The 27,481-nt window shown below is 34.0% G+C and overlaps 6 protein-coding genes across 6 annotated transcripts; 2 read left to right on the top strand and 4 right to left on the bottom strand.

Annotated features, from left to right (window-relative positions):
- Nucleotides 1-2,676: 2,676 nt before the first annotated feature.
- MONOS_13911 (uncharacterized protein) lies at nucleotides 2,677-3,220 on the bottom strand (the record flags this gene model as incomplete). The annotated part of the gene is made up of 3 exons (XM_067866661.1): nucleotides 2,677-2,816; nucleotides 2,865-3,095; nucleotides 3,199-3,220. 3 exons carry the CDS (start codon nucleotides 3,218-3,220, stop codon nucleotides 2,677-2,679), a joined length of 393 nt encoding a protein of 130 aa, XP_067735150.1.
- A 2,649-nt stretch (nucleotides 3,221-5,869) lies between these two features.
- Nucleotides 5,870-9,063, top strand: MONOS_13912 (uncharacterized protein; the record flags this gene model as incomplete). Its single annotated transcript, XM_067866662.1, has 5 exons — nucleotides 5,870-5,872; nucleotides 6,191-6,697; nucleotides 6,986-7,187; nucleotides 7,374-7,854; nucleotides 7,959-9,063. 5 exons carry the CDS (start codon nucleotides 5,870-5,872, stop codon nucleotides 9,061-9,063), a joined length of 2,298 nt encoding a protein of 765 aa, XP_067735149.1.
- Nucleotides 9,064-9,252: 189 nt separating this feature from the next.
- Nucleotides 9,253-9,912, bottom strand: MONOS_13913 (uncharacterized protein; the record flags this gene model as incomplete). Its single annotated transcript, XM_067866663.1, has 2 exons — nucleotides 9,253-9,355; nucleotides 9,755-9,912. The coding sequence occupies 2 exons, from the start codon at nucleotides 9,910-9,912 to the stop codon at nucleotides 9,253-9,255; spliced, it is 261 nt and encodes an 86-aa protein (XP_067735148.1).
- Nucleotides 9,913-11,458: 1,546 nt separating this feature from the next.
- On the bottom strand, nucleotides 11,459-11,797 carry MONOS_13914 (uncharacterized protein; the record flags this gene model as incomplete). The annotated part of the gene is made up of 1 exon (XM_067866664.1): nucleotides 11,459-11,797. The coding sequence occupies one exon, from the start codon at nucleotides 11,795-11,797 to the stop codon at nucleotides 11,459-11,461; it is 339 nt and encodes a 112-aa protein (XP_067735147.1).
- A 2,429-nt stretch (nucleotides 11,798-14,226) lies between these two features.
- MONOS_13915 (uncharacterized protein) lies at nucleotides 14,227-14,747 on the top strand (the record flags this gene model as incomplete). The annotated part of the gene is made up of 3 exons (XM_067866665.1): nucleotides 14,227-14,260; nucleotides 14,319-14,446; nucleotides 14,529-14,747. The coding sequence occupies 3 exons, from the start codon at nucleotides 14,227-14,229 to the stop codon at nucleotides 14,745-14,747; spliced, it is 381 nt and encodes a 126-aa protein (XP_067735146.1).
- Nucleotides 14,748-26,134: 11,387 nt separating this feature from the next.
- MONOS_16704 (uncharacterized protein) lies at nucleotides 26,135-27,481 on the bottom strand (the record flags this gene model as incomplete). Its single annotated transcript, XM_067869587.1, has 2 exons — nucleotides 26,135-26,849; nucleotides 27,036-27,481. The coding sequence occupies 2 exons, from the start codon at nucleotides 27,479-27,481 to the stop codon at nucleotides 26,135-26,137; spliced, it is 1,161 nt and encodes a 386-aa protein (XP_067735145.1).

The following is a 27,481-nucleotide window of genomic DNA, read 5'->3' as shown; positions in this document are numbered from 1 at the left end:
CCTCTCATGCTCAAAGCAATTGACAGATGTTGAAGATGGTAAAGAGTTTGATGATGATGATGAGAAAATGTTTGATTGAGAAGTTGAAGAAGCTGATGTCAATGTGTTCATATTGTTTTCGAAGAAGTTGATTAAGTCATGAAGTGTAGTGATGTGTTCAGTTGATATGTTGTTGATTGTGTTCACAAGTGCACCAAATTCATTTTCATAGATATTTTTTCCGTGGTGCTCAGCGAAGAAGTCGAGTTGAGTGTTTTTCTTTTTAAGAAGTTTCTATAGTTTTGAGAGGATGAAGTGAAGAAGGAAGCGATTTCGGTTGTGTGGACCCGAATAGCAGAAGAACAAAAAAGTGAGAGTGTCTGAGAAGAAGTGTCTTTTGATCACAGATTCCAGACACTCAATAATAAATCTGTGATCATTTGAGAGGCAGTCGGAGAAGAAGTTGAAAGTTCTTTTTATTTGTTTATTATTAATTTTTTGAAGAGAGATGATTGTGAATTGAGAAACTTGTTGATAATTAAAGAATTCTTGTTGAAGTTGATTTTTTCTGATAGGGAGTTTCCATTTCTCTTTGAAGTCGAAAACGAAGATTGCTTCTCCCTCTTTCAGATTATCAACGGTGGATTGATAATGTCAACGTTGGATTTCTGCAACAAGACGATGTTGATGAAGAAGTGTAAGAGTCTGAAATTCTGCAGGAGAAAGTCCATTTTTGTTTTGTGAAGATTTGAGTTTATTCTCCAAATAGTTCAACTTCTTTCACATTCCACAAAGGTCGGTTCGTCTTTTCGCTTTGGAGAAGTTGGTAGTGAGTTTGTAGAAATGAGACAGAGAAACTTTGATGTTTGTTTCATCTGTAAACTCTTTCCATAATTTCGTCTTGGGCATGAAGATTAATCTCTTTTCATTGGGAGAAAAGATGCCCGTTTTCTTTCTTTTTTCATTCAGTGCTTCCAAACCATAACTTGTTGAAATTGACGAAGAGAGTGGAGGAATGGAAGTTGAACGATGAGGTGGTGTGATAAATGATGATGATGATGATGATGATGATGATATGTCATTTGAAGTGTTATTATTTGATGGTTCTAAAGAAGAAGAGAAGGAGCCACCAAATTGAATGAATGATAACGTTGGTTTTGTTTTTTCTTTGATATAGTATGAGAGTGACGGAGTGTAACCTTGAGCATAAAGATCCTTCAATGCCTTTGTCCAATTTTCGATGTTCAGTTCTGTAACATCAGCGTCATTGCAGATATTCCATCTGCAGTTGTTTCCTCTCTTTTTTTTAATCACTGCGATGTAGTGTCCATTCTGAAGATCAAAACGCTTGAAAAGAATTTGCCCAATGAGATGATATATGATGATTTCCTTATTGTTCTTTTGCATATGTTGAACGTTTTCTGTTGAAAACCCTTTGATAAACGATCGCTGGTGAACACGATTAGTTTCAATTAGAAGTATTCTTGAAGGAGCAGAGCAAGCAGAGTCAGTGCATTCGTGACAGATGGCTAGAACCTCCGGTAATGCAGCCATTTTCTCCCATCGAGCTGCACAGCATTTCTCTTTGCATTCATCGCAATAAACATTGTTCTTTCCATCCAAAATTTCTGTTGCAAAAAGTGAAGATAAACCTTTGTGAGGTGATTATGTATTGATGATAACATTACAACAAGATTCATTAAAATGATTAGAAACTTTTTGACATTTTTGACATTTGAGATGAGTGATGATTACTGGATTGAATGTATCCTTTACAAATATCTTATTATCTTGAAGAAGTTGATGAAGATTTTCAAATGCTTCTATCACATTCTGTTGCTGCCTGCTGCTGTATACGCAAAATGTTTCTTATTTGTTGATAAGCGATGAGATCCACGAACGAACTTCAATTCTATCTTTGAATAGTTGATTGCATACACTTATAACACGCGAAGAAGTGTTTTTAAAAGCTGTTTGTTTTTTGATTAATGATGGTTTTTGTGAAATAATTGATGTCAAATATTGAAGAAGAGAAGCCAAATAGCAGGTGTTGCCTAAGTTTGGCAATCCTTTTGCTATTTGTGATGATTTTTTCGAAGAATTTAATGAATTAGAAGAAGATTGAGAAAGAGAATGATTTTTAATTGAATTTTCTTTAGCATTCTTTTTTGTAATACTTTTTGAAGAATTTTTTTATTGAAATATTTCATTATATGAAGGTTGAATGCTTTGTTGTTGAACTGTTGAAGTGTCATTCTCTTTAGAAAATGAAGAAAAGAGAGTTTGAAATGCTTGAGGTGGAATTAATGTGGGTGAAGTATCATAATCTTCCAATTGCTCACTCACAAACACATTATCATTTTGAAATGATGAAGAATTTATTTTTTCTTTCAATTTTTTTGTAATTGAAATTTGTGAAGAAGAAGTTTTTGATTTGAATATTTTGTGAATTGGTATTGGAGATGGAGAAGAGTGACGTTTGTGATTTGAATTTTTATTTTGGTTTTTTGTTGGACCCCTTTCTCTTCTAATTGGAGTACTGATTGGTGCATCAACAGCTTGAGAAGATGAAGAATTTGTTGATAAAGATTTATTATCTGAAACGGAATGAGATTTTTTGTTTTGTTGAGATGATGTTGAAGATGAAGATGATTGTTTTTTATTTGAAGAATAATTTTCTGTGACAATTTCATCTTCTCAAGCCTCCTCGTCAATAAATCTCGCATCGTCTGGCTCAGTTCGCTGCTTTTTCTTTGCAGATTGAAGCGAAGTCGAGGCTTCAGTTGAATGGGCCAACATCCAGTTGTTGCCCTTTTCCCAATCCTTTTCATTTAATCCTTGGAAAACAATGAAAAAAATAAGAAAAAATATTAATAATTTCAAACCACTTCTGCAAGACGGTAGATGTGGTTTCTGAGGCGGGACAATAAATCCTTGGTTTTTTTTCAAAGTTTGTTTTGCATAAATGTATTTGCCTTCTGTGACATCATATCCATATTCCAGCAAATCGGATAATGATGTGTTGCGGGACAGCGCTTGCAGCATTGTTGTCTGAGTGTGCAACGGAGCGTTGTTGTTCACCACAGACAGGTTTTCCAGCAGCTTTATGTGATATTCTGTTTTAAATCAATAAATAATAAACAAATAATAAAGAAAAAAAAAAATAACAGAGAGTTGAAATGACATGTTTCACTCAATCCAAAAAAATTAAAGCCAAACCATTCAAAGACCAGGAAATCATTAATTACTGAAGATGATTGCCTGTAAGTGTAAAACAAATAGGCAAGCAGTGAATCAACGTCATCTCCACAAATTCGTTTTATTTCGTTCCAAATAACTTTGCATCGAGAATTAAGAGTTGATTGAGGTTTTGAAAAAGACATTTTTATTTCGAAAGTGTTTTAATAATGGTTTGATGATATAAGAGATTCATAAGCTGTTGTTTGAATTTATAATACTTATTTTTTAATTTTTTTTTATGTTTTTTTGGCTTTGTGTTTATTCAAAGAAAAATTGACAAATTAAATATTCAAAGAGCTTCCAAAAATGAATTTTTATTATTCAAAATTATCCTTCTGAAAATTTACAAAAGTTCAAAACTGACATGAATTTTATCTCCTTTTCCACATTATCAGGAAAAAAATACACTTCAAACAATAAAATAATAATTCTTAAAAAAAAATGATTAAAAATATTTTATATAAAAAATTTGCATCTCTATCACAATTTAAATATTATTTCAAATAAATAATTTATATGTGAATATAAAATGTCACAACAAAAGTTAAAATGGCATAAGCATACCAAATATTTTAAATTCTTTCAATCATTTTCACAATCTATTGCTTATTAGGTTTAAAAATATTATGTTCTTTGTCTGCGCTTTGCATCCTCTGGACAAAATTAAAAATATAATTTTTCTTAAAATCACATAAAAAAATGGGTTTGATCATAAAATTTTTGTCGATCAAAAATTTTATGTCTTGGAAAAAACCATTCAAAAAGGAATGCCATACGCTGTATGAAACATTTTCATCTGAAGAAACATCTTGGAAATGGATACAACAATATTTTCCTAAGATTTTTGCAGTATACCAACACTGCACAAAAGTCAAATATATCTGTAAAGGAATGGGACATTCAAGATTCCTGAAGTGTCCAAAGTGCAAGAAAAGTGTTTCCTGCTTTAAAAATACAACTTTGGAATCTTCAAAATTACCAATTTCAACTGTGATGATGATTTTTTTGATGTTTTGGCTGGAAATCAAAGATTGGCAAATTGGCATGATGCTTAATGTATCTCAAATGACTATTGGGAACTGGATAAGCATTGCAATGTCAACTGCGTAAAATTACTTAAATTACAGAAATGAAAAAATTGGAGGGGCAGGCAAAATAGTAGAAATTGATGAAGCAGCATGGAGGAGACGGAAATACAAAAAAGGTTTTAACATTGAATACATATTTTGTTTTCATGAATATTAATTTATTTGTTGTGAAAATTACTATTTTTTTTAAATTAGGAAAGCAGAAAAAATTGATGTGGATATTTGGAGCGGTCGAACGAAAAGGCGTAGAAGAATTAGGAAAAAAATTTGTGGTCATTGTTCCTAATCGAAAAAAAGAGACAATGTCTAAATTTTTTTGAAAAGTTCCTTTTGTTTAATTTTCAAATTAAGAAAAAATTCACTTTACGATCAAATTTCTGTTCTCACTCACCAAATATCGCTGTCATGAGAGTTAAATCTCAACAATGTTGTTATTTCCATTCATGAAAAGTTTCTTGATTGGGTACAGAAATTTGATCGAAATATGAAATTTTCATCTTATTAGAAAATAAAACTCTAGGAACTTTACAAAAAAATTTTGACACATTAATCCCTATATTTAAAAATAGAATCAAAGAAGGAACAACAATAATCAGCGACGAGTGGAAAGCATACACTTGCTTAGGAGAAATTGGTTACACCCACCAAACCGTCTGCCACAAACGTCATTACATTGATCCCGTCACAAAAGCCAATACGAACACTATCGAAGGAATGTGGGCACATTTGCGATCTTTTTTTTTTAAAGATATGGAGTGAGAGAGCGGTTTATTCCTGGAGTGCTTGCAACGTTCATTGTCAAAAGATCAGGTTTTCTTTCCTACGGAGAATTCATCGAAAAAGTAATAAATTTTCATTCTGAAGATGAATTTGAACTGGAAATTGATGATGATGAAGTTGATGAAAACGAAGAAATTCCTGATATAAATGACATTTTAGGAATTAGAGATGAAGAGGATACCGAAGAAGAACTTTTTATATCAGAAAGCGAGGATTAAGATCTTTTTGGAGCTGGAACAGGAGAAGATTCCTCGGAATTTGAACCATAAATAATATTTTTTTATAAAATTTTTGCGAAAATATTATTTGATCTTTTTTCACGCACATCACTTTTCGCAAGATGTTACGAAGTGAATATTAACAGAATCATAAAACGGAACTTCCGTTGTTATTATTTAGTTAAAATTTTTGGTACACGTTTTGTATGTTTATGCCGTTAAAATCGAAATTTTAAAAGTTGTAACATAAAAATTTATGATATATTTTTTCAAAAAGTACTTTTTTCAATGGTGTCAAATTATGAACAACGAAAATTTATATCATCCATTGAAATCAAAAAATTAATAATATTTATTAAAAAATGTTTTCAAAAATACTCATTTTGAAAATTGTTCAATATGATCTTTTCGATCAATCAAAGATTTTTATAACTTGGAAATTTGCAGAAATAGTTTTAATGCTAATTAATCACTTTTTCATAACATTTTTACCATTAACAATCAAAAAATAATCATTTCTGCAAATTGCAGATCAACGAAAAATTTGAAATTTGAAATGGGTTTATGGTAAGAAAAATAAAATTTGATTATCTAATGAAAAACTTCTTTTTTTGAGGAAATTGATTTACACATTACTCAATTTTTAATTTAACTTTTCTTCTGCTGTTAGATTCTTCAAAAGATACACCCAGTTCACTTCTCTTCCATTAGACATAAATGATGCTGTTCCCTCCTTCGCAGCTTCTCGTTGGAAGCAACCGAAGGCAAATGAGGCAGTGTTTTCATTGACTGCTCAGCGGAAACACATGACTTTGCGCTGAAAGATGTTTCATTCACAGATTGCTCTGCTTTCATTGGGACGAATCTGTTTGTTTTGTTGTCTAGGCTAAAGGGACGATTCCTTCGGAACACTTGAATTATGACTTAACGGAATTTTTGAACAAAAGAAACGCTTTGGTTGGCAGCGACACGGAACTTACAGAAAAAAGCCTGCTTTTGTTCATTGTGTTGAGGAAAAAGACTTCTGTTTTTGTTTCTTCTTCTTCTTCTTCTGCAGCGGATATAATTGGCTGTGGAAGCAAAGACGGTCCGTGCTATTCATTCCGGCAGGGCATGCAGAACACTGACATGACTTCTGACTCCACAATACAAGTATCCATCATTGGCAGTGCAGAAATCGAAGACTCGTTTGACTTGTCGCTCTGCTCCGTGGCTTTCAGTGACGCCAGCGCCAAATGCACTCTTTCGTTCAAAGCTGAATTTTCTGGTGATTCACACACAAATGTGCTGACAACCACAAATTCCTTGTCATTTGCAAGGATTATTTTGTCGCTTCCGTTGTCTTTCACAACAGAAGAAGCAGTTCTTGTTGCTTCATCAACAGAAGATGCTGTGCTTTCCTTCGGAGATTGCGAATTTTCCCTTTAAAATTCCGTTTCCATCACTTTTTCCCTGGTTTTAGTGGATGACGGCAAGTACAAAATCAACAATTGCTATCTGACTCTTGCTTCATTTGAATCTCAGCCGTTTCTGTTCAGTCAGTCAGCTGAAATTACACTAAACTCATTTATTGTATCGAGTGTGACGTTGAGTGCTGAACCGCTATTTAGCTTAACATCTGCTTCAACAACTACAACTTCTTCTTCTTTATCTTTACATTTATCTACTTCAATTTCAAAGTCAAATACTTATTCAAACGCAGTTACACCATCATTCACTCTCGAATCATGCAGCTTCTCTGATGTTAGTGCTGTTGGTATAAACAAGGAAGCGCTTTTATCTTCCACCTCTTCTTCTTCTTCTTCTTCTCAGCTCTCAACAGCTCTTTGCAATGACTCCTGCGAAATAATTACCTCTTCTTCCACTTCAAGCACAAATAGGGGTGCGCTATTAATTTCTCTTTCTGAAACAGGAGCTCTTGTAGTGAATGGCACTACGACAACATCCGGATGCACATGCGAAACCGAATATGAAGGAAAAGGAGGATTTTTATAACTGCTTTGTCCAACAAACAACGATGATTTTGCACTGAGTGGGTAAACTTTCTTGTCAAACAATGCATTTGCAGGGAAAGACCTGTTTTTGTCGTGTGCTGACTTGACAACAAAAGTTAGCAGCTCCTCATTCTCCTTCGCATTAGACATCGACAAAGAGCAAAGATCAAATTTTCTTATTGGAATCGATCGAGCAGGATTCACAGTAAATACTGACTTGTTTATTTTCATCATTGGGCTGAATCTGCATTCACTCGCAATCATCGGGGAAAGCGGGACAAACGGGATTTTCTGGGGAGACACGGTGCAGTGCCTGTCTGTTGATTATGCGCTTTCCCTGTTTGGGAGAAAAGGAGAAAGGACGGTTGAGCTGACGGGCGATTCACCGCTGGAGGCAGAAGCGGAGATGGATCAGCGTGTGGTGAAGAGAGGGGTGGAAAAGACAGGAGGAGGAAGTGAAGGAGGAGAAGCTGTGATTGTGAAGGCAGGTTTTATTCTGAAAGATTTGATTACTTCTTCCACGCGAATTGTAATGGAGACAGTTGGATCACTTAAGTTTGAGCAGATTGCACATACACTTCCTGCTTTTTTGTGAATTTTGTGAATGTGCTGATCTTATCCACCACTACTGCCAGTGAATTAACTCTTTCTCATTGCAGTTTTGCCAAGCAAACTGATTTCGGCACAGCTGTTTCTTTCTCTTTTGTTGCTTCGTCGAGTGGAAAAGTGATTGTGGATGATGTTTCCTTTAGTAACTTTGAGTTTTCTGTATCTCTTTTTGCTTTGTCACAAACAGCTGAAGTTAGCATAAAGGCGATGATTGTGAATACAATTTCACTCGATCAGATATCCTTCTTTTCTTATCCAACAACAACAGGTTCATCATTGTCATCAGTATCATCAACTTCTTCTTCTTCTTCTTCTTCTTTTCCAAACAATAATCATTCACCGGCAAATCATCACAACAGATTCCCTTCTTCTGCTTCTCTTCCTCCACTTGTTTATTCTTCTTCTGCTTCTCCTGTGCAAAACAAAGATTATGCTTTTAATTATGTGTCATCGTCATCATCATCTTCTTCTTCTTCATTAGAAGAAAATGAAGTATATTCTAATTTTGTGCCTTCTTCATCTTCCACACGAAAACAGTCTTCTTCATTCAATAAACGAGCACTTCAACCACTCACTGCATTGACTGCTCTTTTTTATACTTCTTCCATTTCTTCTTCATCTCCATCTTTTTCTTCTTCCTCCTCCTCCTCTTCATCTTCTTCATCTCTATCATCTCCTTCTTCGTCATTCACAGATTCAGTGAATGCAACCGATCATTCTCATGTTTCTTCTTCCTCTTCTTCCTCTTCTTCTCCTTCTCACCCTCTTCTTCTACTTCTCCCTCTCCCTCTTCCTCTTCCTCGTCTTTCTTCTCCAGCAACAATCACTTTATCTGCTCGCTCACTCAGCCCAATGATAACACCTCCGACTTCACCTCACTCTCATCCTTTTTCTGCTCCTTATCCACAATCTTCTTCTTCTCCTTCGTTTTTCTCTTCTCCTTCCATTTCTTCTATTTCTTCTTCCTCTTCCTCTTCCTCTTCTTCCTCTTCAATTTCTTCTTCTTCTTCTCGTTTTTCTTCTCGTTTTTCTTCAATTTCAACATCTCGTTCAACATCTTCTGATTCTTCTCGTCTTTTATCGTCTTCTCCTTTTTTTTCATCGTCCAACAACAAAACTCAGTTTGCCAGCAGGAAAATGGTATTCCCAACATAACAAGTTTTATATGCAACTTCTTCAAACACATCAATTGAAAACAAATTTAATTCTTCTTTTCCTCCTCCTCCTTTCTCCTCCTCCTCCTTTCTCCTCCTCCTCCTTTTCATCCTCTTCTTCTTCTTCTTCTTCTTCCCATCCTCCTCCTTTTTCTTTATTCTCATCATCGTCATCACCACCATCAATGCATTATGCAGCTTCGCTGAATGTGCATTTGAACTGTTTTCCTCTTCCCCAGAGGCGTATTCCGCTCTGCTTCAGCACTTCGTACGGCTTCCGCGCTCCGGCTGTGCTGAACAGGGTGAATGAGCGGAATGGGCATCGAATGAGAAATGGCGGTGGAAGAAGGAAGGAGCATCAAGGCACATAACGTTCATCTGCACGCTTTATGATACTGCCAAGAAGCGAAGAGAGAGAAGTTGAAGTTCAAATGGAAGAGGCAAAGAAAGAGTTGTTCAGTTGCAAGTTAAGCTCGGAGCAGAGGAAAGGAAGACAGCAGGAAGAGCCAAAGGCGAAGACGAAGATAAATGAGAAAGACGAGTTTTAGCACATCGCAAATTGATGCATTCGACACAAGGCTTCCACAGGCAGTAACAGAAAGGAGGAGGAGGGACAGGGGAAGAGAAGAAGGTGGTGATGAAAATGATGAACATCAGCAGGTGTATTGCTTGCTCGACAGCACACTCAAAACATCACAGTCTCCTCAACATTTGCAACTCCTCCTTTTTCTCCCTTGCCACACACACAATTGTCTGCCCCTTCTGTTCTTGTTGGAACTCCGCCAAAGCCACTCACTCCTTCATCTCCTGCCACAGACTCCTCTTCACTCACGCAGAAGACCTTCGACATGACTAGCCCAAGCTCTGCCTCTTTATGAACATGTTTTCTTCCCCTCCTTATTCTTCTATTTCTTCTTTCTAACTGCTTATCCCTTGTATTATTCTTGAGAAGAGCAGATTGCGCAACGCAGGTGTGTTGCAACCAGGAGCGAGTGAACAGTGGGAGATGTGTTTGAGCGGTTGAGGATGACGCTGAACTGGGAAGCACATGTGGCTGGTGAGGGGATTAGTGTGGGTGGTAATGAAAATGAAAAGGAGGAAAAGATGGAGAAAAAGAGAGATTGATTTGACAAAGAAATCAAAAAGGTAAAGAAAGAGTGGATTTCAAAAGAGAAGATGAAAACAAAATAAAGAAGAATAATCCTGTGAAGATTCTAACCACTATTTGCTTCTATTTTCTGACTGAAATCAGATATCGAAGAAGGATTCAGCAGCAAATAATCGAAACACCATTCATTTTCTTAACATTTGCGTCTGCAAGTACATCAACATCATTCACTTCTTCTTCATTTCCGTCTTCAACCATCTTCTTCTTCCTCTTCCTCTTCTTCTTCATCTTCCTCTTCTATTTCCTCTTATTCCTATTTTTCTTCATCTTCTTCATCTCTCCTTCCTCTCTTCTCTCTTTCTTTTCTCTTCTTATTCTTTTATTTTTCTCTCCTTTTCTTCTCTTTCTCTTTTAATTCTTTCCTCTTATTCTTTCTCTCTTCCTCATACAAATTATCATCTAACTTCTCTTTCAACTGCTGAAAATCAATCAAATTCTGATTTTCATTCAAAATCTCTTCTTTATTCCATTCAACAACAAAAAGATGAAAAAGATTCAATGAAACAATTAAAGAAACAGTAGCTTTTTTTATCATAAAAACTATTTTTTGTAAAGATCTTTTGATTTTTGTTTTTGCATTTTCATGTTTGTTTCTTCATAAGTTCTGCAAATTTTGATGAGCGATTGATAGATTTTTTTTTTATATTTTGGCTTAAACAAATTGTTGATAACTTTCCATTATAATTTCATTTTCTGGAAATTTTATCTTTTTTTCATGTTTAGCACGACTAAAGAACATCGAAGCACACGAAAAAGACTAATAAAATCGGAAGCAATATATATTGATAACATTTTTAAAAAAATGCCTTACGAGCGCGCTGTTTTGTTATTTAAAGCTTTTGTGCTTGATGAAGAATTTGGAAATCTTCTTTTCCGCGATTTTATTAAATCGTGTTACTGTTTGCATATTTCTTTTTGATTTTCATTTATAACTTATTTTATTTTTATTATCGATTATGATATTTTTAAACTATTCATTTCTAACAAATAAAAAATGCGAATTTTATTCATATTCGTTAGCTCCAGTTATCAAAATTATTTGTGAAGTGGATAAAATTATGCAAAAGGAAAATTCAACATTAACAATTCCCTCTTCTTCTCCTTATATCCTCTCAGTATCCTCTCATTCATTTCTATCATCTCCTTCTCCCTCTCTTCCATATTCTCCTTCTTCTTTCTCTTCTTTTTCTTCCTTTTCCTCTTCCTCTGCATCTGACCCTGCCTCCCTCTATTCTACTGCCTCGATCTCTGCTCGTATTCCTTCACTGATGCCTATCGAAAGTACATTCCATTTCACTTCTGTTGAGCAAAAAGCCCAGTCATCCACATTCTCTTTGTATTCTGCTGATTCACTGCTTGCTTCTGGCACCACTGCTGATAATGCCACTTCGAGTGATGCTTCTGAACAGTCAGCACAGCCACCCCAGTCATCTGCACATGCTACTGCACCTGCATTGTCATCATCATTTTCTCCTTCTTCTCCTCCTCTTTTTTCTTCTTCTTCTTCTTCTTCTTCTTCTTCCTCCTTTTCTTCCTCCTCTTCATCTTCTTTTTCTCCTTCATCCATCACATCAATGCAGAATTTCCAAACTCAACAGCAACAGCAACAGCAACAACCTTCTCCTCAAATTACCACAAACATTTTCAAAGTTAGTGAAGAAAAAGATTCTTTTTCATTAACACATCATATCAATGATTTTTGTGTTTCTTTTGAAGCCACTTCTTCAATTCACATAAATAAAAAAGAAGCAAAGGGATGCAAAAAACATTCGACTTTTTTTTCCAAAATAACGAAACAATTAAAAATGCAAAATTCTTCTTCATCATCTTCTTCTTCATTATCTTCGAAAGTTAATTCAAGATCGTGCGTTTCAATTCTTCTTTTTTCTCAAAGAGGATTGAAAAATAATGGCAGCGTGTGCTCTCTTTCTGCCATTTGTCAGTGTTTGGCTTCTCTTGATCTTGAATTTATAGTCATTTCAAAAATGAACAGTATGCAAAAAACATTCAAGCAGCTGTTTCATCTTCTTCGAATCTCTTTGTTTAATTTTAATGTATGGGATGGAGGACAAATAAATAAATTTTACGACATTTATCTTGGAGGAAAGAATCAGCCAAAAGAACTGTCTGTTGTTTTTGAAAGACTTCTCAAAGTTCTTTCCAAAAATTGTAATGAAATAATCGATATGTTTTTTATCATTTCACAAAATGTTATAATGTGTGTTCATTGTAATGATTACTCCATTTCAAGAAGGGATGATCAGTTTTTTGTTGCAATTAGAGGATCAGATGTAGTTTCTGGTCTTTAAGATTTATTAACTTGTAATTCATTTTTAGTTGAGCAAAGAGAAGGAGAGTGTGTTTCATGTCACAAAGATAGACAATTATTGAAATATGTTCGCTTTTTGTATTTTCCAAAAGTGTTAAGTGTTTTGTTCAACGTTGGTGATTTTTTCACTGTTACAGCTCCTCCTCTTACTATTCATTTTGTTGATTCAGGGTTAGGGCCTGAGGATTTAAAAATATTTGATCCAAAGGTTTCCTCTGAAGATTCATTTTTAACTTCAAGTTCTGTTGATGATGTTGTTGTTTATGAATTAGTTGGATGTGTCATTCATTCAAGTGTTCTTTATAAGCAAGGGCATTTCTTGGCCGTTGTGAAAGAAGATGTTTCTAAACCTAGTTCATTTCAAAGTTTATTGAGTGTAATGATCATATTGTTTCAGAAATTATTCCTGAAAAATGGAATGATTATTGGAATCATCTCGCTTTGGAAAATTTTCATCCTTCTATTTGTTTTTTCAAAAAAAGTGAAATATCATAATTCTTTTCATTTTTTTTTTGATTTTTATTTTTGAGAATTTTCTTAATTGCAAAAAATCAAATTTAACTTCTCTATTCATTATTTTTCTTTTTTGTTTTTTTTCGAAATAATAATTTAAAATTATTGTTTGAAATTTTTTGAAAACTCTTTTTGAAAAAAATGATAATTTTAAATTGAATGATAATTCAACTCTGTGAATAATTGAATATTAATTATTTTTTCCTTGATTAACGACAATATAAGGTTATAAGTTGTTTTCAAAAAAAAATATTTCCTTCAAAGAGAACTAATATGAAAGAAAAATTGATTTTGAATGAATAAACATTTTTTAACTATAAAAATCTAATTCTTTGAAAGAAGAAAAAATAAATCAATAAATAAATAATGTCATATTTTGTTCATTAATTAACATCGTTTGAAAAACAATTTATGATAAAAAAATTTGAAAACCATTCTTATTTTAAATAAATATTTTATTGTTCTTTTTTTTTAAAAAAATGAATCATTCAAAAATGTTCAGGAAAAATTTATTTAACTTAAAAATAATGCAAAAAGGATATTTTGTTGATATTTTTGAATATTTTCGAAAAACAATTTATCCTTTTCAAAAAAATTGATTGATCACAACAGCCCAAAATTTTATTTCTTTTTCGATTTTTGGTCTTCTTTTATGATATGAAAAAAAAAATCACCAATATCACCAGACATCTTCCAAGCATATTTCCAAATTCCAGTGAGCGAATCATTCATCCATTTCCTTGTATTCAAGCTCGATAACAAGTGATTCGCATTCGAAGGCATGCCATTCGTAATGAAAGATGCTCCGCGCATCTTTGCAAAGGTAATGCGAGAGGCAGCAAAGAAAGTGAGAAACGGATGGAAAGTTCGCTGTGTTTCTTATATCGATAACATGCTCTTCCCTTCAAAAGATGCAGAAGAGCTTTCAATAATTACACAAAAAATTGCTCAGTAATTCGGAACGCTATGTATCATCATCAACAAAGAGAAGAGTGAGACAGCTCTTAAGCAAGTATTCACGTATCTGGGATGGATATGGAAAACGAACTAGATGAGTGTTTGCTTAGAACAGGAGAGGAGGATGAGCTTGTGTACAATGTGCAAGAGATGAGCAAGGATCGTTATGAGAAACGTGCAAGTGAGAACGAGGCATAATGCGGGATTTGTGGGATCAATCAGTGCAATCAGGTTTGTTGCACAGGATGCATCCCTGCACATGAATACGCTTTACAAATCCCTAACCAAGGCAGTCAAAAAGACAGGGTGGGATGGATCATTCCGACTCAGTCACAATGTATATGGCCAAATACAGTTCTTGCAAACCCGTCTACTCCACAACCAGACACACAGGCTCAACTTATTGCAACCTTGACAGTTTATATTGACAACGGATGCATCGCCAACAGCTGAGGGAGCAATCCTGCAAATTTGCTCGAAAAAAATCCACCTTCATCAGATTATTCAGTCAGGCAGCCAGAACACAATCATCCAACTTACAGGAGTTGCTGGCAATATTACTATCACTCCTGCACCTCCCCCCACGGCTCAGGGAGCAAAAAATGAAGCGCCTGCTGATCAGATCGGACAACGCGTCAGCAGTTTTCAACATCAATCGTTGAGGAGCAGGAAGAAATCTGAGATGTCTATTGAAGAGGATTCACAGCCTTGTGACTAAGGAACAGCTAGTAGTGAAAGCAGTTCATATTCCGGGAGCGAAAAATACAGAAGCAGACGCTCTGTCTCGCCTGGAGCGAGCGGGGGACTACCAAATAAACAACGAAGCCATAGAAGAAGTTCCACAAGAAATGAATGTTCAACCAACCATCGACGCGTTCGCCTCAAGACGAAACCACAAACTAAGAAGGTGGTGCGGACCAGGAAGCCACATATGCGAAGACGGTCTCGCATGGAAGTGGAGTCAGGAGATAGTTTGGGCACATCCTCCAATTCCGCTTTTGCTTCCGACGCTTCGGAAGATAGCAGCAGAGAAAGTGAGAGCAATTCTGCTCCTACCGAATTGGAGAGGGCAGGTGTGGAATCAGCTCTTGGACAAGTTAATGACGCGTTGCATAATCTGGAATCACAGCAATTATTGTTTGAAGCCTGGAATGGGAATGACTCAAGCGGGTGCAACGCTTCCACCGGGACAGTACATGGCAGCAAATTTATGGTAAGACAGAGAGGTGAACAGTTTTATTTCAGAACAGCAGAGAGAAACAACATTTACAATAGAATTGCCTTGGAATTGAGAGGGAGTGTGTGCAAGAACACGTGGATTGTGTTTTCTCATGGATGTGCTTTATATTGCAAGACGACAGGCTTTCTGGATGGAACTGAGTGCCAGAATGAGTGGAGTTGTTGAATAAAAGGCTGTCGCATCAGCTTTATTTCTTTAAGGGACAACGGAATTTCTTATTCGGTGTTCAGTCAAACACGCTCAGCTATGTCACTCATTTTAAAACTCGTGTAAAGTTGTCCAAGGAGAAGCAGCAATTGTGAACTCTATCTTCAGATCGCTTGCCAGAAGTCAAATCCCTCGAACACCGTATACCTCAATGTGGTCGCCAAATCAATTTTTTGATTTCCATGAAAGACAACCTACGAATGAGCAGCTCAACTTTTATGATCTCACATTAAAATGCATCGTTTTATGCATGTTATTTTCAACGTTCTACTTTGCTAAGTTACCCACCATCTCCATGCAACGAACAATTATCACGCAGGATGAAACCTACTTGAATATGATGGTGAAGACACACTTGCAACGGTCGTTCAAAACTATCGCTGCCATGAGACTGGATCAAGGGAAAATAATTTCTTGAAAAGCCCTTTTGGAGTTATGAAGGAGACTGAAGGAGACATATCATTATCGTGACACGTTTCTTTCAACAACATTCAGGAAAATGCTTCTTTTAATTAACGGAGTTAGAAAACTGGAAAAACGGATGATAAATCAGGAAGCTGTTCCAAAAAAAATTCATTCCGTACGCAATAAAAGAATTATCTATTTCAGCTGACTCCTTGAAGGGTGAGCCAGAGGTGCTTATCGCACATCACGCAAAGTTGTTGCCTAAAGCACATACACTTTCACGATAATATTTTTCTTCCAACATATAAGCTGAAATGCAGCAAATATTGACTCTGACTTCTCCAGAAGGCTTCTCACCTTCTTTATTCAATCACCCTTGGTAGATGTTTTTCATTCACAATTGCTTCAGCTTCCAGAACCAATAACGTCAGAAATGATGGATCCCTCGTTGCACATCTCACAAGCATCTCTTGCAACCCATCCAGTTATCATTTTCAGCAAACCATCCTGCAAAACTGTTCATACGGACTGTTAACTCCAAGTGCCCCCTTCTTGTGCAACCACCACAACGTCAAACACGCAGAATGAACTGGCTTCAAACACAATTAACCAACGGCGAAAGGAAAAGATAGGAAAAATAGAGACAAAGGTGACGATTTGAGAGATTGAAACAGGAAGAGCAAAATAAATAACATTTATGAGTTTGGTTGTTACGAAGACCAATTAATGAAACTCCAATTAAAGAGTTGTTGATAATTAATCGGTTGCATTTAAGAATTATTAGGAAAATGACATTTTATTTGAAAACACAACCTTGTCAACAACATCTCTTTCAAACCACAAAGTGAACTTTTTTTAAAGAAAAGACAATAAATATTGTTTGATTCGAAAAAGATCATTTAACTATTAAAAACTGTAGATAATTCTGTTTCCATGTTTTTATATGAATGAAATTTGTTTTTTTCATTTGTATAACTGACTGTCAATAAAGAGATTGCGTTCATTGCAAATTCATAAAAAAATCACATTCCAATTCAATGAACAATGATAAAATATGTTTGCCGAGTAATAATATTGCCAAATCATATTAGAAATTTGTTATTTTTCATTTCAGCATTTTGAGGAATAGTTTTGATGTTTTCAACAACTGCTTTGCTTTTTAACATTTCTTTCTTCTTCTAATTAATAGTTCAATAATCAAATTTGAATTTTGGATTATTGAAAAACATTTAAAAATGAGAATTCTTCCACTTTTGAATCACTTAATAAGCAAATTATCATGAAACGAATTGTAATTTCAGAACACATATGATAATTAATACGAATGAATGCTGAAATTAAAGTTATTATTAAAAACAACTGAGATAAACATCAAAAATCATATTCGACAAAAAAAACAACTCATTGAAATCAAAGTTCAATTGTGAAAAGAGATACCAATTTCATTAACTAATACAGTGAAGCTTGGTAATTATCACAATTCATTTTGCACGATTTTTTGTGATTTCAACCGAACTTGATTAAAACCTAAACTGTTATTTCATTGTAAAATTTTCCAGAAAAAATTGGAAAAGATGAAAAAATAATTTTTTCTATACTTATTGAAATCCACACATTTGTTTCGATTTTTCAATTTTCAACGTTTCAATGAACTTTATTGTTAATAATAAAAAAAAATATATCAGCCTTTATTTTTCCAAAAATTCAAAAATAAACAGAAAAATACCCATATATTTTGTAAATTTTGTCATTATTCGCGATTTTTGTGTGCTTATAACCGATAAATTTACACAAGGAAAAATGGTTAATTTTTTTATGCACGAAAAAATGTTATTATTCGCAGTCTTGATTACAACCGAGGTGATTATAACAGAGTTTCATTGTATTTTTGTTCAATTTATGGAATTTTTGAATACTATCATTTGATTTTCGAAAAATCAAATTATTCACTGCCATTCTAATGACATTGTGCACTATAATTTTTCCTATTTGGTTGATGATATGTGAAGAAAAGAAGATAGTGGGGATGAGTACTCATCGTTAATGTCATTGTGGCATCGATTGACTTTTCAAAAATGTTTGTTGTGGTGACATCACACTCGTTTTCATCAACTGCTGAAAACATAGAAAGGAAACTTCGAATTGTGGTGCTTGAGGCCACTGGAGTGAATGCAAATTGCAAGAAGTTGTAATTGCAAACAATGAGGATAAATTTGGGTTATGCTGTTGAACGGCAGGCTGTGTCGAATGGAAATGGTGTGCTTATGCCCGCAACGTGGGGCTTTCGGATATGTTTTCAGTTCATCTGGTTTTGATGTTTCCGTTGCTTTTTGCGTTGATGGAGAAAGAAGTTGAAAAGAATGAGGGTATTTGTGGAGGAAAATATGTATTCCCTCCTGTTCACCTACATTCAATTTTTCCATTCGCTGCTTCTGTTGGTGATTGTGAGGTTGTGATCCCTTTGGCAGAATTTGAAGAGTGTGGAGTGATGAACCTGGACAACAAAGTGAGGAGGCGAATGGTTGTTGAATGAAGGATAGAGGAGAAAGTGGAAAAGGCGCTAGATTCGACGGAGCTAAAGATGAATGATGGAAGATGTTATTCTGTCATATTCAGCGATTGAGCTGCATTTGCTGGAAGAAAAAAAAGAAGATGTGTGAAAAGGAAATGGAGCAGATGTAGTAGAAAAAGAATGGGCTGAGGATGAAAGGATCATTCAGACGAATCAAAGAAAGAATATGGAGCAGAGCGAGAAGCACAAGGCAGAGGAGAAGGACAAGAAGGAGCAGCCTGTTGTTATGAAGGAGAAGGTGATGCAAATTGTTGCAAGGATTGCGAAGAATAAGAAGAGCCTGGATCAGAAGGGTCAGGTGGTAAGTGGAAACATCAAGGAATCACAGGTAAAGTTGGGACTCATCTTGACATATCTTCTTCTTCTTTAACTTATAACACTTCCACTTCTCTAATGGGAAACACACATCCCATGAAGAAGAAAGATATAAGTAATTCTTTTTGAAAAGTCACAAATGTTTAATTTTCAAATAAATCAAAAATTTCATATTTTGCTAAATATTTTGTTAACAAATATCAAACTTCACTTTAAAGGTATCAATTTCTTGATAATGCTATTTCACACATTCTGAAGAAGATTTGTGAGTAAAAACAGAAATTTGAGCAATAAATGAAAATTTTGATATATGGGTGATTCTTTTTGAAAAGTCATAAATGTTTAATTTTCAAATAAAATTAAATTTTCATTTTTTGCTCAAATTTCTGTTAACTAATATCATACTTCACTTCAATCAAATCTATTCATTGATTATGCTATTTCAAACATACTTGAGGAGATTTGTGAGCTGAAACAGAAATTTGAGCAAAATATGAAAATTTAATTTTATTTGAAAATTAAACATTTATGACTTTTCAAAAAGAATCACCCATTTTGTTAAAACAATATGCTAAATCCTTGAAGTGCACATCTGATGAGATTGATCATTAGATTTCTTTGTGAATATTTTTATCAGCTCTGTAATTCTCATCGTTCAAAATCTATTTTTTTCTTCTTCTTCTTCACTTCATTCTCTTCGATTCTTTTTTTTTCTTTGATTCCATTCAAAATCAACTCTCTTTTTTTTAAAAATTTAATCCGTGTAATCCGTTGTCCTATAACTTCTTCCAGTTTCTATTACTTCATGGCATTTGGAGTGTATTACGGATTCTTTCGAACAAAACAAACTTTTCATTAACATTGAGAATGCATTATCTCCATCGAATGTGCATCAAATCAATCGAAGTGAAAATTGAAGCAGAAGAAAAAATCATGACGAATATGTAATAAACACCGTAGATGAATGATTCAACATCAAACCGGGTTGCACAAAAGAAGCAATGAAAACTATTTTCGTCTTTGAGAGTGCCTGACAGTTAACTGGCTCACCTCAAATGCAAAGTTCTGTTTATGAAATGTTCTTCTGGAAGAATAAAACCCAACATTCAAAAATCTCTTTCAACTCAATAATAATTTTTCTAATATTTGTGAGACTTTTATTATAAAAGACCTTCAAATAATACATTTTCTGTTCTCTTATAAAAGACAAACAGAAGGATCATGTTTTGTGTAATTGATTGACATTTCATTCTAAGTTATTCTGAATCCTTCTGAGGCTTTGAGCCTTGTAGATAGCATGAGATTTTTTCCGGTTTTTGAAAATGCTAATGATTATGCTCCAGTGAATTATCATTTTTTCTCTTTTCACATTTCATTGTTCAGAAACCCGTGACTTTTTCCAAAAACCGGAGAAACGTTTCTGAAAATGAACAATCTTGTTTTATCCAAATAATAATTCCACCAAATAGTTTGCAATAATACTTAACAGAAAAATTCTTTTCAAAAATCAATTAAATTCTTATCTTTTCCTTTTGCATTCTGTGAGAAATTTATTAACATAATGAATTTTTTTTTGGCTTTTTTAATGACGCACATTCGAAAGGAACGATTGACAGTTGTTTGTATTTTTCTCTAAACAAAACAAACTTTGTATTAAAGCAATATTTAATTGTTTTTGATTTTATGCAATTTCAGATATCGAAAAATTAATAACAATCCTTTTAAGTTGTTTTCTTTTTTGAATTTAGTGAATTGAAAATTTAATTCCAATATGAACAACGAATGAAAATCTTTGATAATTATTCTTCCCAGAAACACATCAGAAGTTTTTCTGTTGTTTTTCTGACTGGACGATGAATCCAATGAAAAATTATGAACTGAATATGAATTAAATATTAAAAAATTTATTGTGATCTTTTTTGAAGTTGTTTTAATCGATTCTTAAGTATCTCCTTTTTTATTTCATTCTGTTTCTGGTTCTCCTGCAACTGCCTGCTTTTTCTTTTCTTTATTTTTTCATTTTTGTCTTCTTTTCTCTTTAAACACAATAAATGTTCTCTGAAATCTTTCATTTTTTTTCCCAAAAATGTCTAAATTTTTTTGTGAAGTTCCTTTTGTTAAATTTTCAAATAAAATTTAAATTTCATATATCGATCAAATTACAGTTTCCAATCAAGAAAATTCATAAAAATGGAAATAATAACATTGTCAAGATTTTGTTTTCATTACAACAAAATTTGGTAAGTGGAAACAGAAATTTTCTCGAAATATGAATTTTTTATTCTTTTGAAAATTAAACAAAAGAAACTTATCAAAAAATTAAGATAAAAACAAATTTATAATTGTTAACTATCTGTTTTCTTTCTTTGTCTTTTCGATTCATAAACGTTTAGCCTTTTTCATTATCGATTTTCAAGTCCCCTAAAGCTTTTTCTTCATATTTCTTTTTCTTTAAAGAAAATCTTCCATATGATTGTTCTTTGTTTTTTTTCAACATCTAATGATTGGTTTCTTTCTGGATCTCCTTTTGTTCTATCCAACTTCAGAGCAGCTTTATCCTGCCAACCACCTGTTTGTTAGAATGCATATTTTATTATTGATGAAGTTGTGGATGTAGAAAGAGCTTCTGGGAGAATGTCAAAGACAGTTAAGCGAAATACGGAAAAAGAATGATCAGATGAAGTTTTGAAGTTATTGTTGCAAGTTTTTTAAACCTTGCAAAAATAGAACTATCGCACATTTAAAGAAGATGGGTTAAATTCGGAGGAAACTTTTTTTTGATGATGTTTTTCTTTGTTGCAACTATTTCAACAGCTTCACTTCTGTGAGAAGAATGGTTATCCATCAGGAACGATGCAGATTTCACTCCTCCATCTTTCATCTATTTTTCTAAATTATCAAGCCAATGATCGAGCGTGATTTTTTCGAAGATTTTTGAAGGAATCTATTCTGAAGATGCAAAGATATTATTAATGTTTAACGATGACAGTGTACGAAATACCACTGGAATTTTCGACCCAGGCCAAAGAAGAAAAGACGACAAACATGAGCCAACTAAGCAGGCACATAAGCACTATGTCGTGTTAGAAGTCTTTTTCGGAGAAAGAGTTGAAGGAGGTTTCTGGTTTTGCAGACAAACCACAAGTTTGCAAGAATCCTCACACAGATGAAGTGAAGTTTCATCAAAATTAAAGATGCCTGATGAGACTATTTCTTTCTCGTTAACAATCTGCGAAAGTTCATCAAACCATTTTCAAACGGAATCAGAAGATTGGGAAGATATTTTTGCTGTGTCCAATTGCTTTTTAACATTTGACTTCTATATTGAACTTTTCTGAAAAGAAAATCATGAAGCTTTTCAACTTTATATTCTTTTCACTTCTTCGTCTTTTGAGGATTGCTCCATATGCTCCACAATCTGAAAATATTCCTGTGATTATATTTGAAATCATAACTTTTTTCTGGGTATTTGTTTTCCAAAGGTTGTTTTCATTACAAAGAGATTTTATATTCAAATAATAATTATTTAACAACTGTTTTGTGAACTTTTTTTCTTTTTTTCTTTTCTTTTTCTTTTTCTTATTCTTATTCTTTTTTCTTTTTTTTTGAGGTGTCCGAAAGTTTCATCACCAGACAATTTTATTTGGTTCTGAAAGAGGAGATTTGAGCATTTTGATTACCAGACGCATGAAATTTATTTGAAAAATGTGATGAATGCAATATTAAATGACGTTGTATTCACACTTAGAAAGATTTCTTGTGATGAAGAGGTGAGTAAAAAGAGCTGAATATATATGTGGGAAGTGAGAGCACTAATCATTCATTATCACTCACAGAGCTGATTAATGTTTTGTGAGGGATGTCACGTTTGAGAAACGTGAACTTGATAAAGAAGCTTTCCACTGGATCTTAATTTACGATTTCTTCAACGAATGAAATTTCATTATCTCTTTCAGAATATAACTTTCAAATTGAAAGAGCAATTTCATAGCTTTTGATTTATGTGGGCAAAATGGAAACTAGCATTAATTAAAAAGCATCAGAAGAGCTTTGTTCTTAATAAGAAGATTTTTTCTCTGAAAACCTGCCATAAGGCACTGCAGGTTCGAATAGTGCGTTCCACTCAAAAAAACTGATGCAGTGTTGATGCATAATGCTCAAAATCAGAAGAGGGAGTACAAAAATGAAAAGCAGCAGCTTCAGCATGTTGCGGAAGGAGGTTGTTTCAAGACGCTATCTCGATGCTCCCTTTCGGGAAATACGATGTCCACCGAAATGCCGACGACGCTGCCAGCGGACCCATCGAAAGATCCACCGCACACATCCGCAACGTCTCCCACTCGTCCACAAACACACAATACGAAACACAAAACACCCCAATCATCCATTTCCTGCGGAAAAACCACTCCAATCGCTTCATATTAATTTATCTTTTCTCTCCGCCTTTCAGAATTTTTAGGAAACAATGCCCCATCCAATGCAAACACTTATTCCAGCCTCTTTCTTATTCATCTCATTGCTCCAAAAAAGTTACTCCATAACAAACTCGATGCTCATCTTCCCATTCGACATTATTGTCCCTTCGTCGGCTTTCCAAAACAAATTCATCTCCCGTCACCTTCGCAGCTTTGCAAAAGCCACTATCATTTTCATTGATACTGGATAATCTCTCCATCTCTCATGCTCACTTCTGTCAAACAGATTTTTAACATCTTGGAAGAAATTGTTCTTAAAATATACATTGATACCATCCAAAACCTGAGCTTCGTTTTTTCTTCATCTCCTCTCACTTCTTCACTTTCTCCTCCACTTCTTCTCTGAATTCATCGACTTCGAATAATGTTGACGTGGCGAGATATCACCTCCCTGAAAATGCAATTTCGAAAAATTGGATATGTCAAACATTTCTTTATGTTTTGCTACTGTTTTTAAAATTATTTGCAAATAGCGAATCTTCTTCTTTGTTTAAAAAAATATTTTTGAAGGAAAAAAATTTATTATGGGCATTGATCAATCGTGTAATTTGTTCATTTTCATTTCTCATTAAATAGTGAAAAGTTTAATTCAAATACCTCGGTTTGCTTTTTACATTTTGTTTCTGTTTCATGAAATATTGTGTGCTTTCTTAAATTTTATTTAATTAACAAAAACAGCGACGTGATCTTTAAAATTAACAATTCGAAGCAATGCTTTTGAAATAGTTATAAGCAAAGTCAAAATTGTATGTTATATTTTGGTATTATTATAATTTTTCTTTTATTTTATTTAATAATCTTGAATATTCATTATATTTTTGATAATAACATGTGCTACTTCAATATTCTCTCAATATTGCATAGAATTGAAATCGCAAAGCGTATGCAAAGAAAAAAGCAGCGGGAAGCAGTGCAAAGCTGGGGGAAGCTGGGGGAAGAGCGAAAAATAAACATGAAGACAAGAATGAAGATATAGTTGTTATTAGAGATATGGTATAACAGCTATAGATCCATCTCGATTAGGTCAATCAATATTATCGATTTATGAATATCTGGTGGTTGTTATCATCTTGTATAATAAGTTGGAATAGGCAATGATAATAAGATAGAGATCGAGGGTTATTGCTGATACTCCTAGGGGTTTATCATGATTAGATTTTCAGTGATGTTCTATAAAGATGGAGTTATTGATAGGTTTAATCGAGATATATCTATAGCTGATATACCATATCTCCAAGGAGAAGAATTAGCTAAAAGATTAACTGAAACGGAGACGAAGTCTCCTAAGCAACTTCGTTGCGAAGTGTTCAAGTTGGTAAATTAGTGGTGAAATTGTGTGTTATCGTTGATGAAATACATGAGTTATATGTTGAACGTGTTATGTGTCGAAGGTGTTTGTTGAACGTCGGTGTTATCGTTCGTGTAATCGTTGGTGAAAGTGTCGAAGTTGGTGAAATAGTGTGAAAATTGATGAAATTGTCGATGAAAAACATGAGTTGAACGTGTGATGTTATCGTTGATGTGAACGTTGGTGAAAACCGCAAATAAAAATAATTAAGTTTTTTGTTTTATAGTCAATGGGTCGGAAGAAGATATACACAACTGTGGAAGAAGCTAAAGCGGCTCAACAGAAACAAATTAAACAGTTTCAGGAAAAACGAAAGGAAGAAACTATGTATTACAACGAGCATGTATCTGAAAAACAGAAGAAGTTGATTAAGATATTGAGGAGAAAGCTTATCGAAAATGATGAGCTGTTAGATGAGATGATGGAAAAAGTTAATGGGTAAGTTGAACACGATTATATTTTTGGTTGAAAGATTTAATTGTTTTGTTTGGACGGGTAAAACTGGGCAGGTAATAAGTGTGTGCTGTGGTGTGGAAATATTGGGTTTATCTCCTAGCTTTTCACCTACACAGGGTGCACAGGATGCACAGGATAAATAACATTCTCCAAAATATGTGGGCAAACAGGCAAAGTGAGCAAAATTGGGCAAAATGCATTTAATGAACAAAAACAAAACAGTTACATTTCTGTCATTATATATAATCCTCATTTTCAGATACAGTTTGTTTGCACATTTGTTTACATTCATCTTTCAATATATAATGCCATGAACGTATTCCATTTATAGATTTTTGTAAACGTTCACATTTATCTTTCAGTTGCAGTTGGAAGTTCCTATCTTTAATATAAACAGGTTTGCAGATGAGAGCTTCTGTTCAATTCATTCCAACACATTGCTCATCGTAATGATATCATATCCTCATTTCAAAGGGACTTTTACTCGCTTCTGTAATATCTATTTTAGCCTCTGTCATTGGTATTGATCTAACGTTTAATGATGAAAGATCTTTGTTCATCAAATATGTGAGCAAATTGTCATTAAACTTTGTCGTGAATGAAGTACATAGTTGTTGGAATAATCGAAATTGTTCTTGTATTTACCATTTCATGCTAGAACAACATATCTGCGATCGTCTGTTTCAATCTTTGCTGGAAATGAGTGGTTTGTCACATACATGATATACGCCACATTCTCTGCGGTTCTACAAGGTTGATTCTTCTCATTTATTCTAATAATGTTTTCTGTTATTACAGACTTCAACTCATTGTAATTTGCCAGTCTGTCGTCTCCACAATTTTTCAGTTCATTTAAAACAATCAACATTTTTCTTTCAACAACAGAGTTGAAGTTTCCAGTCAACTCTCCAATTTCTGTGACATTTATACTGGAATAACCAGCGAATAGTTCAGATATGATATCTGTGAATCTGTTTTTCCCAATACTTTGAATACCTATCAATATTAATGCTGTTTCATATATAATTCCAGGGTGTTGAACAATGTTTGCAATCCAGTTAATAACATATTCATACGCATCGTCGTTTTAATCAGCAATAACCTCACGAACAAAGTTCAGAAACATTGAGATTGTTACAATATTGACATGTTCTCGTAAATTGCACTTGAAACCTCGAAATATTGAGAACACAATTGCTGTATCATTTGCGTCAAACATAACACCTTGCAATGTTAGTTTCGACAAACAAGACTGTAGAATGTCATATGCTGTAGTTGTTTTGTGCACAGTTTTCCACAGTTTAATCATCTTTAAATTACGTGTCATATTTGTGTCTGTAACAAACGTTATCCCCCAACGTTTATCGAATATGTTGAAATCTTTTTGTATGTACATCGCCACAGTTTCAACAAATCTCATAACTCTCGACAAATCACAAATAACATCATCAGCTGTTTTGTGTTGTTTTGTCTCAGCTTTTCGTCGAATGTCTGTCATGGAAAACGAATCGGACATATCTAATGGTTTAACGATGTTGGTATCGTTTCTCAGTAACGGTAATATCTCGTATGTGTAATAGTCATTATTCCATATTTTGGACATCTTAACTAATACAAATGGCGATAATCTCAAAAATCTGTATCGTTGTTTTGCTGCATAATAGTTATCACGTGCGTTAGCTGTCAAATTGTCACTGTTTTGTGCTCTGTCGTAAGCTAATTCGATTTGCTCATTCGGCAATGAATTAATCGCTTGAAACAGTGTGAAAAACGTGACTTCTCTGTTGATTGGTATATTTCCTCTATCGTTATGTATGACAAATCGTTCCAACACGTTGACTTAATCATTAGCTAATTCGTCACTTATATTGTCATTGTCATCATCTAATTTTACAATATTATCTATTTCATCAGATGTTTTAATACACAGTTTCAAGGAGAGTTCGTTCAATATTTCATTAACATTTCGTGTTAATGCTGAGTCAAACGAACCTCTGACAAGCTGATAAACATTTGTCTTTAATCGATGATCCTTACGCACTTTACTGTTTTGTAACACTATTAATGATCGTTTGCTTTCGTCCAATGATGTAATGATATCAACAAATTCATCGCAAGTGCAACATTTAATCATTCTGTTGGAGTTGGCGTAAAAGTCATCGGTATTGGCATAAATGCGTAATCCCCCTGAAGCTGTTTGAACAACGACATCGTCTTCGTCCAGTTTGTTTAATATTTTTCTTCTAACAGATTGTTTGGACTCATCATCAAACGATTTGTTGATGTCAATGTCGATAACAGTTAAATTTGACTCTTTGTTTACAAATACTGCTCTTCCAGTAACAACAGAGCCACTGCCTCCATCATGCTTTTGATAATTGTTTAAATCAATAACGTTAGTATCAATTCTTTCATTCAATGTTTTTTCTTCCAT

This window comes from Monocercomonoides exilis, assembly GCF_001643675.1.
Source record: "Monocercomonoides exilis strain PA203 chromosome Unknown scaffold3-2548433, whole genome shotgun sequence".
Lineage (NCBI taxonomy): Eukaryota > Preaxostyla > Oxymonadida > Polymastigidae > Monocercomonoides > Monocercomonoides exilis.
Note: the sequence above shows the minus strand (reverse complement) of the source record. Positions and strands in the feature narration are given on the sequence as shown.